Source organism: Zootoca vivipara, chromosome 5 (genome assembly GCF_963506605.1).
Source record: "Zootoca vivipara chromosome 5, rZooViv1.1, whole genome shotgun sequence".
NCBI classification, from domain to species: domain Eukaryota; kingdom Metazoa; phylum Chordata; class Lepidosauria; order Squamata; family Lacertidae; genus Zootoca; species Zootoca vivipara.
Genome location: NC_083280.1, coordinates 7,017,871 through 7,035,307, shown reverse-complemented (window position 1 = coordinate 7,035,307; position 17,437 = coordinate 7,017,871). Strand labels below are relative to the sequence as shown.

General features: G+C 42.0%; 1 protein-coding gene across 1 annotated transcript in view; it reads right to left on the bottom strand.

Annotated features, from left to right (window-relative positions):
* LOC118078446 (cytochrome P450 2J6) overlaps positions 1–17,437 on the bottom strand; it is a 71,934-nt gene that overhangs the window by 8,002 nt on the left and 46,495 nt on the right. The window contains exons 11-14 of the mRNA XM_060274309.1: positions 14,307–14,469; positions 7,323–7,472; positions 6,960–7,120; positions 5,889–6,065 (exon numbers count right to left, since the gene is read on the bottom strand). Coding sequence (XP_060130292.1) covers positions 5,889–6,065; positions 6,960–7,120; positions 7,323–7,472; positions 14,307–14,469 — 651 coding nt within the window. The remainder of the gene's footprint in view (positions 1–5,888; positions 6,066–6,959; positions 7,121–7,322; positions 7,473–14,306; positions 14,470–17,437) is intronic.

Sequence of the window (17,437 nt, the reverse complement as noted above, 5' to 3'; positions counted from 1 at the left end):
GCAAATGAGTTGAGGAAGTGGCAGATAAATCCTGAAGGAAACAGCCATTTTCCCTCTCTTGGACCAGACCTCTTGGACTACACACATCTTAGTGAGTCTCTCCCTCAAGGCCTCCAGCCTAGAGAGAGAGATGAGATGGAGTCTCACTTCTTATAAGTGAACTTCACAATGTATATATTACCTTTTAACTAAGCAAGTCTACCTCTTGAGTGTGCTGTACCTCGAGATGCTTGTAAGTAAACATCTTTTATACTTTTAAGAGCATTGTGTTGTGTCTTTTCTTTTAAGAGGGAAAAAGGGGAAATACCAGGAAAATACACTTTATTTTAGTGGCTTAAATCAAGCCTGCGCAAACGTTCTTCTGCTGTGTATTTTGCAAAAGGGGAATGTTTTACTCTGCTAAAGTTTTGTGCTTGCTAGCGCAAGCGGGGATAGGATATATTAAACAATATCTCCTCATCCACATTCCTGAACATTCCCACATAGGGTTATTGCGGCCCAGAGTTGCGTATTTTGTGTATTTTTGAAGGATTGATTTGGATTGTGATTTTGAACTCTGTAGGATTTTTCCAGTTAGGATTTCCTGGTTGAGCACATGGTCTCTTTGTTCTGCAGTGTGCTTGGGGGATTAACTATCCCTCCCCTCCCTCAGAGTTTACAGCACTGAGAAAGCTCAGAGGTAGTGAAGATATTTTTGAGATTTTGAATTTGATTTTTGAAAGATTTTTGAATTTTGGAAATTTTTGAAGTTTTAAGATGGCAAGCTCCAGTTTTGATAGTGAGGCAAGACCAAGTTTTATGCTGCTGGATGACAATAATTTTGTGCAGTGGAAGCAGCGCGTTTTAGTTTATCTTGCTGCTAGGCGTGTTCTGCAGGCCATTAAGGAAGAAAAGCCTACAGGAACCGATGCAGAAGCTTTAGCTAAGATAGAAGCTTGGAGTATTAAAAATGATGAAGCCAAGCACATAATTTTGAGCAGTTTGAGGAATGAGCATCTATCAATGATAAATTTTGAAGATGATGCATCTAAGATCCTAGAGGACATTGAACGCATTTATGCACAATCTACAGAGAGTTCCTATAGATACTTGTTGGATAAGTTACTCAAGTTGAAGATGAATTCTAGAGAAGAGTTTACAGAGCATTTTAAGAATTTTTCTGAGATTGTTCAAAGAATTGCCCTTACTCCCAGAGCCTTTGATGATGTGACTAAAGTAACGTTTATGCTTGCATCATTGGGACCTACGTTTGCTCCATTTAAAAGTATAATGGATCACACAAAGGATTTAACTTTTAATGAGCTTATCAACCATTTAAGAGAGGAATGCAGAGATAGCCTTGATTCTCAAGAAAGGAATCCAAGGAGGAAGGATAGCAGCTATGCATCCAAGCATTTTGGAAAGTCCAGACAGACATCTAGAGAAATAATTTGTTTTAAATGCAATGGGAAAAACCACATAGCAAGGAACTGCAAGAGTCAAAATGGGGATAAAGTTGAATCCCACCCCTCAAAACCACAAGGTGTTAAGAAGGGGAGTCATGAGCAAACCATGTTGATGCAGGAGAGGAGTTTAGCTGTCCAGGATTGTGAAAATAAGCGCAATAAGTGGATTCTTGACAGTGGAGCGAGTTCTCATTTCTGTTATGAAAAGGAGTATTTTAATGAGATTAATGGGGATGAAACCTCTGAAATTGAGATTGCTGATGGCAACATTGTAAAGGCAATTGGTTCAGGAACTGTGAATTTGAAATTCAACGTAGATCATGAAACAATTAATACTAAGATAACTGAAGTTAAGTTTGCACCAAAGCTTAATTGCAACTTACTCAGCGTGTCCAGTTTGGACAGGAAAGGTTTTAAAATTACATTTGAAAAAGGACAATGTATTGTGACTAAGCATGATGAAGTTTATGTTCAAGGCACACTAAAGGATGGTGTATATGAGCTTAATGTTTCAGAGAACCAGCAGAACCAGTCTGCAAAGGTGGCGCAACCAAGTCAAAAGGACGAAGGAAGTCTGGAACTCTGGCACAAGAGACTTGGACACAGAGACACCAACGTTATTCTGGAACTACAGAAAGGTGATCTTGTGAGAGGTCTGCAGGTAAAGCAAAGCAACACAAATACACCAACATCAAAATGTATAACTTGTGTTAGTGAGAAAGCAACTAAACCTTCTTTCCCACGTTGTGCAGAGAAGAGAAGCACTAAAGTATTGGACATTGTCCATACAGATCTATGTGGACCAATGAATGTGTCTTCTCTAGGAGGTAATAAATATATTTTGATATTTTTGGACGATTTCTCGAGATTCTGCGTAGCCTACTTTATCAAGGAGAAGAGTGAGACAGTGGAATTGTTCAGGGACTATCTTAACATGGTCAAGAACAAGTTCCAGCGAGCCCCTTCCATTTTAATGTCCGATAATGGTGGGGAATTTTGTTCACATGAGATGCAGGCCGTCATGGCTAGAGAAGGCATATCACACGTGACCACAGTTGCCTACACACCCCAACAAAACTCAATTGCAGAGAGGAAATTTAGATCCATTTTGGAAATGACAAGGTGCATGCTAAAGGAAGCTAACTTGTCACACAGGCTGTGGGGTGAAGCGGCTCGTTGCTCAGTCTATCTTCAGAACAGACTGCCCACAAAAGGCGCAGAGCGCACACCATTTGAACTTTGGCATGGAAAAGCCCCAAATTTGTCACATATACGTGTATTTGGAAGTTTGTGCTACTATCATGTGCCCAAGGAGCACAGACACAAACTTGATTCCAGAGCGAAGGCAGGGATCCTAGTTGGGTACGCTTCTGGAGGAAAAGGATATAGAGTCTTGGATCCGCAAACTGGCAAGACAAGTTCGCAGCATGTAATTTACTTCGATGAGCAAGGCAAAGTTGATACAAAGGACACTGCCATTGATTGTTCCAAGGAGCCACAGGATGAGGAATTTGTGATTTTTCCTTTTGAACCAATACAAAGTACTAATCCAACTTCTAGTGTCGTAGCACCCCCTATAGGTGACACCCGAGAAGACGTGGAGGTCCAGGCCCCTGGCAGCACCAGAGACGAAGATGATGACGAGCAGCTGTATGGGGATATGCCACTGCTGGAGGAGGATGAGGAAGCTGATGCGGTCGAAAGACCAGAGGTCAGACGCTCATCCAGAACCAACAGAGGTGTTCCACCATTACGGCTGTCCTACCTTACAAGGTCGGCGTCTCCACAGGAACCTTCCAAATGGGAAGAGATAGAGAGGATGCCACCAGATGAAGCCAGTCTCTGGAGGAAAGCTGCTCAGGAGGAGATAGATGCACTTCATCGGAACAGGACCTGGACACTCACAGAACTACCTCCTGGTAAGGAAGCAATTGGAAGTAAATGGGTGTTCAAGGTTAAAAAGGGTTCAGAAGGGGAGGTGCAACGCTACAAAGCTAGGCTTGTGGCACAAGGTTTTTCCCAGAAGTATGGAGAGGATTACGATCAAGTGTTTGCACCGACAGTTCGATACAGCAGTGTCAGACTACTTTTAAGTATTGCAGCATCTAAGCAAATGTCAGTTTACCATATTGACATTGCGACAGCCTTTCTTCACGGCGAAATTTCTGAGCAGATTTATATGAAGCAGCCCAAAGGTTTCATTAAACCAAATGAGGCACATCTAGTGTGCAAGCTGCAGAAAGGACTTTATGGTTTGAAGCAAGCAGCGAGGGCTTGGAACCAGAAACTCCATGAGATGCTGGTGCAGCTTGGGTACAAGCAAGGGACTGCTGATAAGTGCTTGTACACCAAACAAAGGAATGGACAGTTTTCGTACATTTTAGCCTTTGTTGACGACCTTTTAATTTCTACGTCAAATGAGAAAGACTATAAAGACATAGTCAAACACCTCAACAGGGAAGTAGAGGTCAAGGAACTTGGAAAAGTGAAATACTACTTGGGAATTCAAGTTGAGAGAGAAGAGGATGGATCGTTCTTACTCAGCCAAAGGCAAAAGATAACTGAACTGATTGAAAGCATGCAGATGCAGGACGCACACCCAGTTGCGACACCGATGGCCACAGACTTCTTGAAGAATCAACAAGGTTCGAAGTTGCTGCCAAACAACACGCAATACAGGTCAGCGGTCGGCAAACTTTTGTATTTGGTTACCACATGCAGACCTGACCTGGCAAGTGCAGTGGGGATCCTAAGTAGGAAAGTAAGTTGTCCCACTGAGCATGATTGGGCTGGAGTTAAGAGGGTTGTTCGTTATCTAAAGGGAACCATGGACTGTAAATTAAAACTGCCAGCTGTCAGAGACCCTAAACTGCTTGGGTACACTGATGCGGATTGGGCTGGGGACAATAAGGATTATAAATCCACAAGTGGCTATGTTTTTATGTATGGGGACGGAGCTATTGCATGGGGCAGCTATAAACAGAAATGTGTAGCTTTATCGTCCACAGAATCTGAGTACATTGCGGCTTCGGAAGCTTGCAGAGAGATCCCCTGGCTGGATCAGCTCCTGAAGGACTTTGGCGTGCCAAGAACGGGACCTGTCAGCTTGATGGAGGACAATCAGAGCAGTATGAAGCTGACACAAAGTGAAAAGTTCCTTGCACGCACCAAACACATTGGGGTCAGGTACCACTACATACGCCAGGTGATCGAGGATGGACTTGTTGAAATGTGTTACTGCAACACTGACCAGATGACTGCAGATGTCCTAACAAAGCCCCTGCCAAGAGAGAAGTTCCAGGATCTTCGTGGCAAGCTGGGACTCTTGGGTGGTTGATTAAAGTTATTTATGTATGTTTTTGTGTATGTTGTGAATTGCCTGAGAAGGGGTTTGTGGGATGCAAAGGGTTAAGTGCAGTCAAGTCACAACAATCCCTAGATAGTCCACTTGGAGGACTGAGGAGGAGGATATGACTAAGCGTAGTTTCCTCTTCCTTCACATGCAAATGAGTTGAGGAAGTGGCAGATAAATCCTGAAGGAAACAGCCATTTTCCCTCTCTTGGACCAGACCTCTTGGACTACACACATCTTAGTGAGTCTCTCCCTCAAGGCCTCCAGCCTAGAGAGAGAGATGAGATGGAGTCTCACTTCTTATAAGTGAACTTCACAATGTATATATTACCTTTTAACTAAGCAAGTCTACCTCTTGAGTGTGCTGTACCTCGAGATGCTTGTAAGTAAACATCTTTTATACTTTTAAGAGCATTGTGTTGTGTCTTTTCTTTTAAGAGGGAAAAAGGGGAAATACCAGGAAAATACACTTTATTTTAGTGGCTTAAATCAAGCCTGCGCAAACGTTCTTCTGCTGTGTATTTTGCAAAAGGGGAATGTTTTACTCTGCTAAAGTTTTGTGCTTGCTAGCGCAAGCGGGGATAGGATATATTAAACAATATCTCCTCATCCACATTCCTGAACATTCCCACAAATCACCCATTTCCACCACCCTTCTGAGTGATCCCCCCTCCCCATCCCCACCCCTCCCCACCCCTTCTCTACATAAGTGCCTGGAAACTTCCATTTCACTGTATCTGAAGAAGTGTGCATGCACACGAAAGCTCATACCAAAATAAAAACTTAGTTGGTCTTTAAGGTGCTACTGAAGGATTTTTTTTATTTTACTTCGATCCAGACCAACACGGCTACCTACCTGTAACCATTCCCTAGCCATTTCTATAGATGCTTATGGATGGATGTCAACCCACTTTAGCAACTAAAATGACTATGAGAAATATTTTTGGGGGGGGGGGGGACTCAATGCCATTTTCAACTGAGATTCAGGAAAAATGATGCTGGTTTCCAGGCAAGAGATTAGTCTTCACTTATAACAGGGAATATAATGATTCCTTGGATGAGCAGCATTCAGTTTCAAAGCTCATACTTACTTTCTCCATCTGAAGCAGATAGAAATCAATGAGATCCTGTGGCTCATGCAGAGACTGATTCTCCTTATGCTTCTCTATCTCCTCCTTTGCAAATGAAAGCACCATCTCTGTGCAGGACAAGGCCTTCTTGTGGGGCCCTGGGAGATGTTTCATGAGCCATGGGAGCGTTTCATAAAGCTAAAGCAAAGATAGCAGAAATGCTGCCATTATGGCGTATTAGTTTGAGTCTCACTAAGAAGAAAGAAGGTGTCTATAGCTTCTTCCAAATCCCACAATGATTGGATTCTGTGAATTATCCCTAGCTGAAAATGTGAAAGAAAACTGTGGCTCAAAATATTTTTCCAGCTTCCAGGCATCATTCCAAAACTGGGCACAATTGTGGGACCCCTCCTGGAACAAGTTAGTGGCCTTTTCTGGTAGTTGGAGAATAGGGATGGGGGGTAATTCAAGTAAGTTTCTTGAGAACTTTTTTTTAACAAATTAGGAATGGATGTAGAAATGTGGAGAACTGAACTTAAATTTGGGGAAAGGGTGTAGTTGGTTCATACAGAAGGGGGCTGCTTTCCTCAGCAGTAAGAATACTGCTTGAGTTGCTGGTCTCTCTTTCATTAAAAAAAACCTCCAGCCAAGGTGGTGGCTGCAGGGGCCTCACTATGGACGCCATCATGATTGCCACTGCTAAGTGGGCAGAGAGTAGACACATTTCGTTTTCCATGATGGCAACAAAACTATGTAATTCTCTTTCTTGAGAATATTATTTTGTTCTCCTCTGTTCCCCTTGGTGGGCTCTCAATGACCTGTTCTGAAGGTCATTGTTCCATTTTTATCCCAACGTTCCTCCAAAGAGTCTCCAGTGGTGGACAAAGTCTTCTTACTCATGTTTTTATCTCAAGGATAATCATGAGAAATTGATCAGGCTGTGAGATAGTAAGCGGCCCTTTTCTCAGATCAATTTAAACTTGATCTCACTTCTCCAACCTTTTATCCTCTATCATTATGGATCACAAAATACTGATTTGTGGTATTAAGGGACACCTGTTTGGCTTAGTAGGAGTGAAAAGGACTACTCACACCATGAACAAAGCTAGTTAAAAATGTTAGGACAAAATCCATGGCTTCTATCAGCTTCTGGAACTGTTCATCTTCAAGAGCAAACCGTTGCCCAAAAGTCACAGCACATATCACATTGGAGACTGAATTAGCAATGGGCATGGAGGGGTCTAGTGGTTGACCTGCAAAATAAAGTTATACTAATGTTAGTTCAGCTCCTCCTGTTCATACTGAGAGTGGGATTTCATGGTAGCGAAGAGAAACTGCTGCGATCTCCATTAGGAACCAAGAAAAGCATATCACATACCTTTCTAAAATGGACAGAGGTAGTACACAAATATATCTCCATTTGCCAGCTCAGCACCATCACCCATCATCACATACCCTTTGAACGTGCAAAAACCTCCACGAGCTGATGAGCCTCCTCTGCTATTTGGTGCTCCATGCCTTTCTTCCCCAGCCCCAGCTTCCTCATGGTAACTACACCAAACTGTCTTTGTTGCCTCCAGCTGTGACCATTTGAAAATAAAATACCTATGGAAAATCAAGGAGAAATTATTACTTACAGAAATCAGCGTGAAAAGTTGCCTTCTCAGAACTAACAATGTTTACTGAAGTTCATTCCCCTTGCATGCAAGAGCTACTGAGTCTCTCTAAAGCAAAGAATTACAAGATGATTCAGAAAGGATTCTGGGTACAAATTGGAGGGAATTTAGAGGAAAAATCTATTAAGCTTCTGGTGATGCTATTGGGAAAAGAATGGAAGTGGTGGAAATGGAAATTCTTTTCTTTTTCTCTTGCTAAATTTCCCTACAGGAAATGGGATCACAAGATATAAAACTGGGCGTTTAAAGTAATGAATATACAAGTAAATAACTATGAATTCTTTTAAAATAAATGACTTCAGAGGAGAGTTTCCTTTTTAAATAAAAATGAAGGAGTTATTGTTTTTAAACATGGAATGGTTGAAATTTTTTTTTGGGGGGGGAGATAAAGTCATCATACAGGATTGGAAGAGGACTATTCTTGACACTTATCGATGTCTGGGGCTGAAGGTGGGCAAAAAATCACCTAGCAGAACAAGGAACAGGCTGGATATTATCCTGGAATACAGTTGGATATCATACTGGAATGAACACTTAAAATGTTTTGAATATATATAATTTACAGAAGAATAATCAGAAGTTGTCTTTATTTCTTTCTCTCTTTCACTGTTCACGTTTTAATTATTATTATTATTGTCTTCTTTTATCTATTTTGCTTCTGCTTTTGTTTTGTTTTGCTTACTTCTGTTTTGTTATGTGATGTCCTCTGTCCTGGGTTAATGAGGGTACACACATGAAGGTGATAGCTGCCCTGTGTGAGAGGCAGAGAAGGAAAGATCTCCCAGGGTGGGAGACTAGGGAGAGAAAGGGAAGAAAGGGTCCACTCCCTTCTGTGTGAGACAAGAGTTAAGACCTACCTTTGAGAGAGGGCTCTGCATTTCTCTCTCTCTTTTCTCTTTCCCCCTGTGTTATTTATTTATTTGATTAGTTCACATGCTGAAAAGTTTCAACAAACAAACCCAATTCAGCCATTTTTTTCGCAGTTTTTAAGAATATAATGTGTGATGTCAACCAGTTACTACTTCTACTGGTTCCGCCAGACAGGTTTTTTTTTTTTTACTGAGGGTGAATTCTGCACCATATTCTTCATAAGACCATAGTGCGTCAATGGTGGATTTGTTAGTTCTTCTGCAATGCTTCCTGAACACTCCCGCATTATTGCTGTCTGGGGAAACTAAATATATTGCAACGAAAGTGGGAGAAAAATAACTTTACGCATTTGTAGTTTTCAGCAGAAAGTTAAAGGATGTGACAGAATGGAAATGAAACTGTATGACCACCTCAAAATCTTTTCAGGTGTAAATAGTATTGAAAATGGTGTGGGATATAACCACCTTGAACGTATTATGAGCACAAATCATTATGAAAGTGCAATAAAAAGTTTTCTGGAGGTGCCCTTAGCACCAGTAATAAACTGTGGAGTTAGTGATGGGAATTGTTGGAAAAGCCAGCCCCACAGTAACTCACATCTTGGCTTTCAGAGTTACTGTCCCTGATCTTTGGAACAGCATTCAGAAAATGACAAGCACCCACTCATTCTACCTTCCACCCCCCAAAAGGAAGACATTTTTACTATTTTTATATCTCTCTATGTTTCCTTGAGACATACATGCAAAAAACAATTCACAATTTATAATGATGATGGTATCTGCCCACTATATCTGTGATTGCAAATATGTTCACCTGTTATGATTGCTACATGAGTCCATGCCCAAAACATTTTGGAAGAGCTTGCCAAGAGAAGCAGTGTATTGTGCTTCTTAGAGATATCATAATCAACCAGATCTTCACATGTGCTGAACCCATTTCTTCATACACCCAAACTAATGTGTCATTTGAGGGCATGAGGACTAGCCACTCTGAATGAAACAGATATCCAGTGGGAAAATCCAACTGGGAAAGGAGTCACTGCTTTTTCTCTCATTAACATTCTGCACTTGCTCCTCAAGATTCCTGCCATGCCTTCTTGCTCTTTGAAGTTACACAGAATGATTGGTGCTGATATAATTATTTTAATTACTGGCAATTGAGTTGTAATGCATGTCTGTGATTAAATCATAATTTCAAAAAGGTTTCTACACACTTCTGCTGATGAGGAATAGACATCCTGAGCCACTTGGGGAATTCTCAGCCTATTGTGATTCAATCACAGGAGTGACAGAAGCAGCAAGTCCTACAACAAAAATTTGGGATCTTTGGGTTGTATTCAAGTAAGATCATGCTCACAGTACATTCATTGGAACGAATGAACCTAAGTTAGTTATGTCAGACAATTTCATTACAGTGGAACCTCGGTTTATGAATTTTCGGTTTACGAACGCCGCGGACCCATCTGGAACGGATTAATCCACTTTCCATTACTTTCAATGGGAAAATTCGCTTCAGTTTATGAATGCTTAAGTTTATGAACAGACTTCCGGAACCAATTGTGTTCATAAACTGAGGTACCACTGTATGTCTACCCCTAAACAGAATTATCCTTGAATACCACTACATCTTAGCGGCTCCATATAATCCTCCTACATGTACTTAAATACTTGTACATGGCGCAATCGGCATCCTGTTCTTTCGGCTCTCTTTTACGTTCAGAATTGCTAGGCTGCATTCCTGAGCAAGGTAAGCCTATCTCACTCTCACTGTGTAAAGGAGTCAGATTCCTGCTGCTCTCTAGTTTGTCAGTTCTGGCTCTTATCCCCGCCCCCTTCTGATTCCTCTCTATTTGTCAGAAAGGGAACGTCCCTGAAACTGGCCTCCCATTACTTTCCAAATCCTGCACCTGTCTTCTGCCCCCCCCCCGGTTGATATCAAGCCAGTAAGAGTTACTCTTGAAACCCATCACCACAATAAATGTAATTACCAATTACCATATTGGCCTGGATATAAGCCACACTCCCCCCCTCCAAATTCCAACCATGAAAATTTAAAGTGCGGCTTAAATTCATGAGCTTACAAAAAAAATTGCTTTTAGGATATTGCTGCTGAAACAGATGTATGGTAAAAGGGAACAAAAAAATGTTTTATTGCCGAATTTGCAAACTTCATTTGCCATTTACCCGTCTGAATGCCTGCGGAATTGTAGCAATTGAATAGCAATTTGCAATTTTAGCGATTGTACGGTAACTTTTGCGGGTTTGCAAGATCAAAGACTTAAATTGGCTCGGAGTTACAATTCTACCAACCACAGTGATTTTCAGCCTTTAATCTAATTTTAAGGGAGCGGCTTATATTCGGGTATCATCTCCCCCCCCCCCCGGAATTTTAATGGTGTGGACTATTTGTGGGTGTGGTTTATATTCGGGCCAATACAATGGTGGTGTTGTTGTTGTTGTTGTTGTTGTTGTTGTTGTTGTTGTTGTTGTTATCAAATCTTGGTTGTCGAACATAATCTGTTCAACTGAGGCACAGCGTCCGATTGGTTGCAGGAGCTTCCTGCACTCAAGTGGAGGCTGTGTCGGATGTTTGCTTCCATTTTTTTTTAAAAAAACAGAGCATTTACTTCCTGATTTTTTGGCCTTCAGGAGCTGAAACATTCCAAAATGGAGGCGTTCAAGATATGAGGTTTCACTGTAATTATTATTACAACTAGCTGTACCCGGCCACACATTGCAGTGGCTTAGTCTGGGGTCCCGTTTCCCAGGACAGGGAGAGGATGTGACCCAACCCCGATCCCTGTTTGTTCCCCCCCATAAAGTATTCATAGTTTGGGGAGGCTCTGTGAGGGTCCCCCGGTGGATCTCGGTGGGCGAGGGGGGTAGGGGGGGTACCTGCAGGTTATGTTCGGGAGGGAGGTGGCTTCAGGATGTGGCCTGGGTGTGGAGGGTCCGACTGGTTCTCGAGGCCCAGCCTGGATCTGGAGTCCTGGCCTGGGTGTGGAGGTGGTGTGGGCATCGGTGGCGGCAGGATCCAGCCTGCCTGTCTCTGGTGCCATCGTCGGGGGTGGGTGAGGTGGTTTCAGGCCTGGTGTGGATCTGGAGGAGCGGCCTGGTCTCTAGGCCCGGCATGGTTGTCGAGGCGGCATAGGCGTCGGTGGTGGCAGGGTCTGACCTGCCTGCCTCTCATGCTGTGGTTGGTCACAGCTGAGGCAGTTTGGGGACCTGGTGTGTGGAGCCTGGCTGTGGAGGTGGCGTCAGCGGTGAGGATGGGGCTGGTCTGGTGAGGTAGGAGGAGGGTTTGTGGGGGTGTGGCAGCACTCCAGAAATGGCATCTGTTCCTTTGCCGTCACCTGGAGGGAGCTAATTCCCCCCCACAAATTCATGTTTTCACTTGTAACAGGTGTCACATCTGTGTAATCTAAGTTTATGCAAACACTCATATATTGGACTGGAACATTGTGTCCAAATTTGAACTCAATCGGTCAAGCGGTTTTGGAGAAAGGTCATGACACACAAACATGGACCTTTTACATTTATAGATATAGATCGCCGAAGAACTGATGCTTTTGAATTATGGTGCTGGAGGAGACTCTTGAGAGTCCCATGGACTGCAAGAAGATCAAACCTATCCATTCTTAAGGAAATCAGCCCTGAGTGCTCCCTGGAAGGACAGATCGTGAAGCTGAGGCTCCAATACTTTGGCCACCTCATGAGAAGAGAAGAATCCTTGGAAAAGACCCTGATGTTGGGAAAGATTGAGGGCACTAGGAGAAGGGGACGACAGAGGACGAGATGGTTGGACAGTGTTCTCGATGCTACGAACATGAGTTTGACCAAACTGCGGGAGGCAGTGCAAGACAGGAGTGCCTGGCGTGCTATGGTCCATGGGGTCACGAAGAGTCGGACACGACTAAAGGAGGTAGAAAGTGTGAAGCCATCAGTCTAGCCATAAATCCAGAGAAGGCAAAAACAGTCAAAATCGCCAATAGTATGAACTCTCAAAGTAAAACGACACCAGAAACGCCAGTTGTTTGCGTTACAAAAATTCTAAAACCTAGAGGCAAACGGAAAGGTTTACCACTCGTCTATACATTTGAGGGTGATGTCAGTCAAAAAAGAATTAGGATTAACAGCGAGAGCAAGCTGCTTCGTGCATCCAAGTACATAGAGACATAAGACGAGATGACACCAATAGACAAACGTTTGTAGAGAAGTTTAAGCAAGCCTGTTTACATCGTCTGAATCCAGAGAAAGTCTACAGCGAAATCGAGGACACCTGACAGTTGAAAAGTATCCAAGTCAGTCGTTGCACCAAGAGAGAGCATTCCACAATTCAAAAGGAAACCAAGAGACTTTGAATTGACACTGACAGCATCCAAAGACTTTTGAACATCGTGGACATTAAGTACGGTATTTTGAAAACAAAGATCTCGAACTGATCAACACACCATTTACAACCATGATGATATTGCATGTCAATTGATTTATATGCTATTACATGTAGATAAATGTTTCAAAAGTGTATGTACTTTTACTGATGCTGACACAGTTGTGTTATATGTTTGAACCTTAAAGGTAAGAGTAATATAATTTAAATGTCAATGTTTATGTTGGAAAATGTAGAGAGCAAAGGTAAGAGTCCTAGATTATAGAACTATAGTTGGCTGTGTTAAATCTTATTAGGCTATTTGTAACAGGGGGTTACTTAAAACTAGCAATGCCCTGTTACAAATTTAAAATGGTGGGAGGTATATGTGGCGAACCTATTTAGGAAGAAGGTTGAGCAAGTAAGGGGTTAAGTTTGGAACCTTAGAACCCTCAGGGGCAGGTGCTGGCAGAGTATAAAAAACCCTTCCCAGTGGCAGTTAGGGCAGTTGAGTGCAGTTGAGTTGAGTGGAGTTGAGTTGCAGTTGGGGTTGGAGGTGTCAGTGAGCGTCAGAGAGCTAGGTGGATTATTGGGGGAAAGGAACACAGGATAGGAGTTTGAGGTGAAACTGGTGACGTGGTTTAATTAGAGGTATAGGCCGGTAATTAATTTAGCAGGTATAGGGTAATAGTTATAAGTTTATGTATGACTTTATGCTTTCAGTAACCACACGCTTCTGTACCAACAAATAAAACACACTTGTTATTTAAAACCTATCCTGGTCTGTGTTATCTGAATAAAGTGCATGTATCCAGCTGGCAGCCTGAAGGAATCTGCAGCTGCGGATACAAAGTGTCATTGGTGCAGCATCAATCGATCGTGAAACATCCAGTGGTGCTGTACAGGTTCATGCAGGACCGTGGCAATGGGCTCTCCAGATTCAGATGCTATAGATAGAGCAACAGAATAAAAGAATAATAGAACTGCAGAGTTACAAGGGACCCTGAGTGTCATCTGGTATTTAGCTGTGTATCTTTGCCCCTTATGGAATTGCTAGTCCTTGTAACCTGTGCCTTGCCAAGGTACCAGTCAAAGCCTTCAGCAGAAAGAATTCAGAGTTCGAGCTCTTCATCCAGTACTGAGGGCCAGGATAGAAAATGCATTACAATTGCAACAGGCAACAAACTTCCACCTGCAGTTGAATCTAACCACAATTGCTACATCCACAAAGCACTTGCCAGTTGCCATCCATCAGGGGTGCCAACTTGAATAAAATATGGGGAAGGGAGCAAGTGAGCCCCACCTTGCATCATGCCCACCATTAGAATGGCTATTGCCATGAACTTAGAGGGAGCCTGGTGGGCCCCTCAAATATTTTAGGGGCCGCTGAAGGGACCTCAGCCCCTAGTTGTTCACTCCTTAGTAACCCATTTTCTGTTGAGTGCAAGAGAACCATTTTTCTGGTCAGCCCTTTAAATGTTTTCTCTTGGGAAAATACCAGTATAAATTATACTTCACTACTTACCCTTTCCTTTTATCATAGTCCTAAGGAAAGGAGTCTGTGGTCGCTCATCTAATTCTTCGGAGTAGTCAGTGAGTGTTTCTTTCACTGCTTGGAATCCAGACAGTATTACAATGGGTAGATGTCCTATCCATAGGGTGAAAATATTTCCATATTGCTTTCCCAGCTATCATTTGGGTCAAAAGAGAGGAGAGAAATGATGTGTTCAAAAATGCAGTTGGATATTTCAGCTTAATACGAGAGCTTCAGTCTCCGTCTCTGGAGCTTCTCACTATGTGCAGTTCTCTTGCTGCCATCTTTTTCCCTCCCTCCCTCCCTCCTTCGTTCCCATAATTCCAACCCATTTGTTTTACTCCCTTCTGTCCATGTTGCCCCTGTCTAGGATCAGCACAGCAGAGGCACTTCATGGTGACCAGCCCTCCGAAGACAGAAAAGTAGACGCACAAGTCATTGCCAGAAAATGATCTTGCCACAATTATTTTGTGTGCAGGGATGTGGAAACTCTCGAAGCTACGAACATGAGTTTGACCAAACTGCGGGAGGCAGTGCAAGACAGGAGTGCCTGGCGTGCTATGGTCTATGGGGTCACGAAGAGTCGGACACGACTAAACGACTAAACAACAACATGTGGAAACTGTAATCCACAAGATGCTTTCAAACTGCAACTCCCACCATTGTTGACTACTGACAATGGTTGTTTGGGCAGATGGGCATCATAGTTGAAAACATCTGGAGGGTACCAGGCTGCCATAGGCTGGGCTAGAGCACTGGGTCAGGTTTCAGACCCACGGTGAATCACAACAGGAGCATCACCACCATACAAATATATGGTAAAGAATTAAGACAATACATGTCTGGGCTAGAGATTATTACCAATTCCAATGTTTTAAAAGGTAATACGTTCATATCTGATGGTTAATTAATTTATATTTTTTGAAGAGTTTTCACAGATGCAGTTGGTGCTTTCTAAATGACTCTTTGGAGCTGATTTCACAGCCCTGGCCTTGTAATCTTGGTGAGAGTATTTCCTGGAGATTAGCATTTGCTCTAGGCTTGCCATACATCAGGAAACACCCAGATGTATGGCAACGTGATGGGAAAAACTCAACAATTTTGGTGGTTTCCAAAAATATGGCAACCCTAGTTTACTGCAGAGATTCATTAAGAGGAATTTGGTATATTAGTCTTTAAATTGTTTTTAGAGGTGCTTCTAGTTTGAGTAAACAAGATGAAAACTTCCCCAGGTGTAATGGCTCTCTATGCCTGCATTCTCATTCCCTGTCAGTGAAGGAACATCGCTGACACCAGGCTTAAGAAATTAAATACCACATGCAGGTTAGTACCTATGAGAGGCTGCCATGAATGAATGCTGAGGACCTATGTGGTCAGTCTTTTTTTTTTTTTTTGGAATAATATTTTATTCTTTTTTTCCATATAGAATGTTACATTTGTTACTTAACAATTCTATTCCAATTCAACAAAACAAGTGACTTCCCACTCACCCAACATCAATGTTTATAACTTGCATTCTAAGTTCAATCTTACCTAATTTCATCCTCTCTAACATGTTTTTGAATATATTCTGCTGTTTTCTTACATTTCAAACCCCGCCATGGTCTTTGCATATGGGAAATAACTTTTTATATAGAGTGGAAAGGGTTTCCAGTCCTCTTTAAAAGATTCTAAATTTGTATCTTTTTTCAGTTTTTGCCATCTCTGCATATTCCAAGATTTTCATAAACCATTCTTCCTTTGAAGGTGTTCTCTCCTCATTCCTCAGTTTAACAGTATACAATAAATATTTTTGATCAGTAATTTTTAATGCGTATTTTCAACTTTTTTTCAAATAATATTTATTCGTTTTCAAATGCTACAAAATACACAAAATCACAAAAAGCAAAAATAATACATAGAAAACAAAAGAAAAGAGAAAAAAGAAAAACATATCAATTCTAACATTTTTTACTTAACATTGTAGACTTCCTCGATTCCCCCCACACTGGGTCCATATTTAAATCCAAATTAAGCAATTTTCATAATATATCTTATATCATTTCACACATTTTTATCATTATCTCTCAATTATTTTTATTCTAAACCTAAAATATGCCAATTAATCCAAATCTAACTTTATTTTTCCAACCATCTATCTTCTTATTCGCCCCTTGGCCTAGAATTAATTCCCAAAAATTCTCCATAAATTCAAATATTACTTCTACTAACCTAGTACAGTGGTACCTCAGTTTAAGTACACAGTTGGTTCTGGAAGTTCATACTTAACCTGAAGCGTACTTAACCTGAAGCAAACTTTCCCACTGAAAGTAATGGAAAGTGGATTAATCCGTTCCAGACGGGTCCGTGGAGTACTTAAACTGAAAGTACTCAAACCAAGGCGTACTTAAACCGAAGTATGACTGTAAAGATAACCTGAGGGAAGGGACCTGAAGTTGCTCATCAGCAACTAGTACCTGACAGCAGACTAAACAGGCACACATGCCACAGAGTACAGGTGTCTTCAGGAGAGTGAGATGTATTGTATTTAAATTATTTCTAAATTTGCATTAATTTGAATCAAATTTCTCCTCCAACCCTACTCTCACAACAAACTTGCACAGTAGGTTATGCTGAACGTGTCTGCCCTAAAGTCACCCAGTGATCTTTCATGGTTGAGGGCTCATCCACACTGCACTTTCTAGACATGGGTCGGGGCTTTAAAACTCTTCCAGCGGCGCTTTCACCATGGAAACGCACTCTTTGATGCTTCATCTGATCACTACACCAAACTGGTTTTTTAGTCTAACTGGTTTGCCAGCTGGGGCTCACCCAGACTTCAATCAAGTTTCCTGCCTATTAGATGCTTCAGGCCTTCCTCTTTCTCCTTGTTGCACACTCCCATTTCTGCATCTAAGTAGTTTACCCTGTCCTCACCCTTGGCATGCCTAAGATGAGTTTCCAACATACTTAAACCAAGGTATGACTGAAGCATACTTAAACCGAGGTATGACTGTAACATTTAAACAGTTAAATCTAATTCACCCCCCCCCCCGACTCAGGGTCTCCCAGATGAATCAGCCAGCTCCATAAGCCGTTCCAGTTTCGGACCATCTTAATCAGTCAAAAAATAACATCCATTA